The sequence below is a fragment of the Postia placenta genome (assembly GCF_002117355.1).
Source record: "Postia placenta MAD-698-R-SB12 unplaced genomic scaffold POSPLAscaffold_473, whole genome shotgun sequence".
Classification (NCBI taxonomy): Eukaryota; Fungi; Basidiomycota; class Agaricomycetes; order Polyporales; family Adustoporiaceae; genus Rhodonia; species Rhodonia placenta.
In genome coordinates this window covers 534-2,118 of record NW_020170304.1, presented here as the reverse complement: position 1 = coordinate 2,118, position 1,585 = coordinate 534, and the positions used below count along the sequence as shown (strand labels likewise).

General features: G+C 59.7%; 1 protein-coding gene across 1 annotated transcript; it reads right to left on the bottom strand.

The window, feature by feature from the left end:
- Positions 1-337: 337 nt before the first annotated feature.
- POSPLADRAFT_1099995 (hypothetical protein) lies at positions 338-1,232 on the bottom strand (the record flags this gene model as incomplete). The annotated part of the gene is made up of 4 exons (XM_024483191.1): positions 338-374; positions 445-494; positions 610-954; positions 1,137-1,232. Coding segments are annotated over 4 exons (528 nt in total), but the record flags the coding sequence as incomplete, so codon positions are not given.
- Between the last annotated feature and the right edge of the window lie 353 nt (positions 1,233-1,585).

Sequence of the window (1,585 nt, the reverse complement as noted above, 5' to 3'; positions counted from 1 at the left end):
GTCGGCATGCTGCGCACGGACCAGCTGCGCACGGACCAGCGTGCACAGCCTGCCCTTATCTCCCCATGCATATAAGCCGGCCTCTGCTGCCCTAGGGACCTCAGTTTCGACCTCTTGTCCCTAGGTCAGTAAGCCTCCCTTTGTATCATCTTCTTACTTACTCACTAATACATTTTCTTGTCCCTAGCCTTAGGTTTGAGCACTGCTCACCATCGCTTCGGTAAGATCTAGTCGGATGCCCCCAGCCTTTCAAGTTTTCTCTAGTCGCTTGACCTCAAGTCGCGACATTAGGTCGAAACTCCCCAAGCTGCCGGCGTCCCCTCGGGACCCCTTAAATTCACTTTCCTTTCCCACAGGTCGGGTGGTGCGCACCCCTACGGTACATTACGATACGTAGATAGCGTACATACATCGCCACCACTTAGGGAACGAACTCTTCAGTACCTGCACTTCAGTGGGCAGTACTTGTCCTCACGGACGCGTGGACTAGGTTCCTGCTGCATAATAGTCAAAAGCAGTACTGGGCCCCACGTGAACTGCGAACCCTAGTGTCTTCTCGGGCGCCGTAGGTGTAAGCTAGTTTACCACGGCCTTTCGTAGTACGCGCACCTTCCCGTCCTCCCCCCATCCATCGTGGCTGCCTGCCAAGGCCAGATCCACGCATTCGACTCTCAGGACCTCATCGACGTCTACATCCCAGATGGCCCTGAGACTATCCTCTATCGTTGCGAGCAGCAGCCGTGCCCAAATCGGACACCCCGATCGATCGAGGAAGATTACCCTCGTTATAAGGCGATCCGACGAGCGCAACACCCGCTCGGACCCCGAAGCACCCTCGCATCTCGATCTGCCTCGCGGTACTCTCGCCCTGTCTCCCCTACCTCCCGCCTTCCCCAAACTGTCGCCGAGTCCAGTCAAACTCGAGGAGATCTCCCTCCAGACCCTGCGCCAGAGCTTGAGCCTGAGGAGGGTAACAGTGAAGAAGGAGTCTCAGAGTCCGAGTCCGCGGATCCTGCTCGGCCCGCCTCGCCGACAGCGCTCACCTCCGCGTCAGCAGTCCCTGACGTACGTAACCCCTCTGCCGAACTTCCTCCGGCGCCTTCACCGCCGACTCCGCCGAGAGGCCGCTCGAGCACTCGCTCCTCCCGAAGTTCGGCCAGCGGAAGGCCACCACAGCCGCCTCCGCCCCCGCAGCGTCCTCCGTCCCCCCCGACGCCGATAATGTCGTCCCCCGCAGCCGCCCTCGACAAGGAGACGTTAAAACTCCTACTCCCACTCCGATACGATGGCAAAACCATCATCGATTGCGACAGGTTCTTGTCGCAGCTGCGCATCTACTGGATGGTCAACACGTCGTTGACCACCATCGAGCTCAAAGTCCAGGTTGCACTAAGCCTGCTCGACGGTGATGCCCGCGCCTGGGCCACCCCCTACTTCGCCCAGCTCGTATCAGTGCAGATAGGGGTGCAAGGGGCTACGACCCCGTTCGCAAACGAAGCGGCCTTTGCCGCCGCCTTCAAGGCCCGCTTCGGAAATCTCGACGACGAGGCGGCAGCACAAGTAGAGCTGGCGAAGCTCTGCGCGG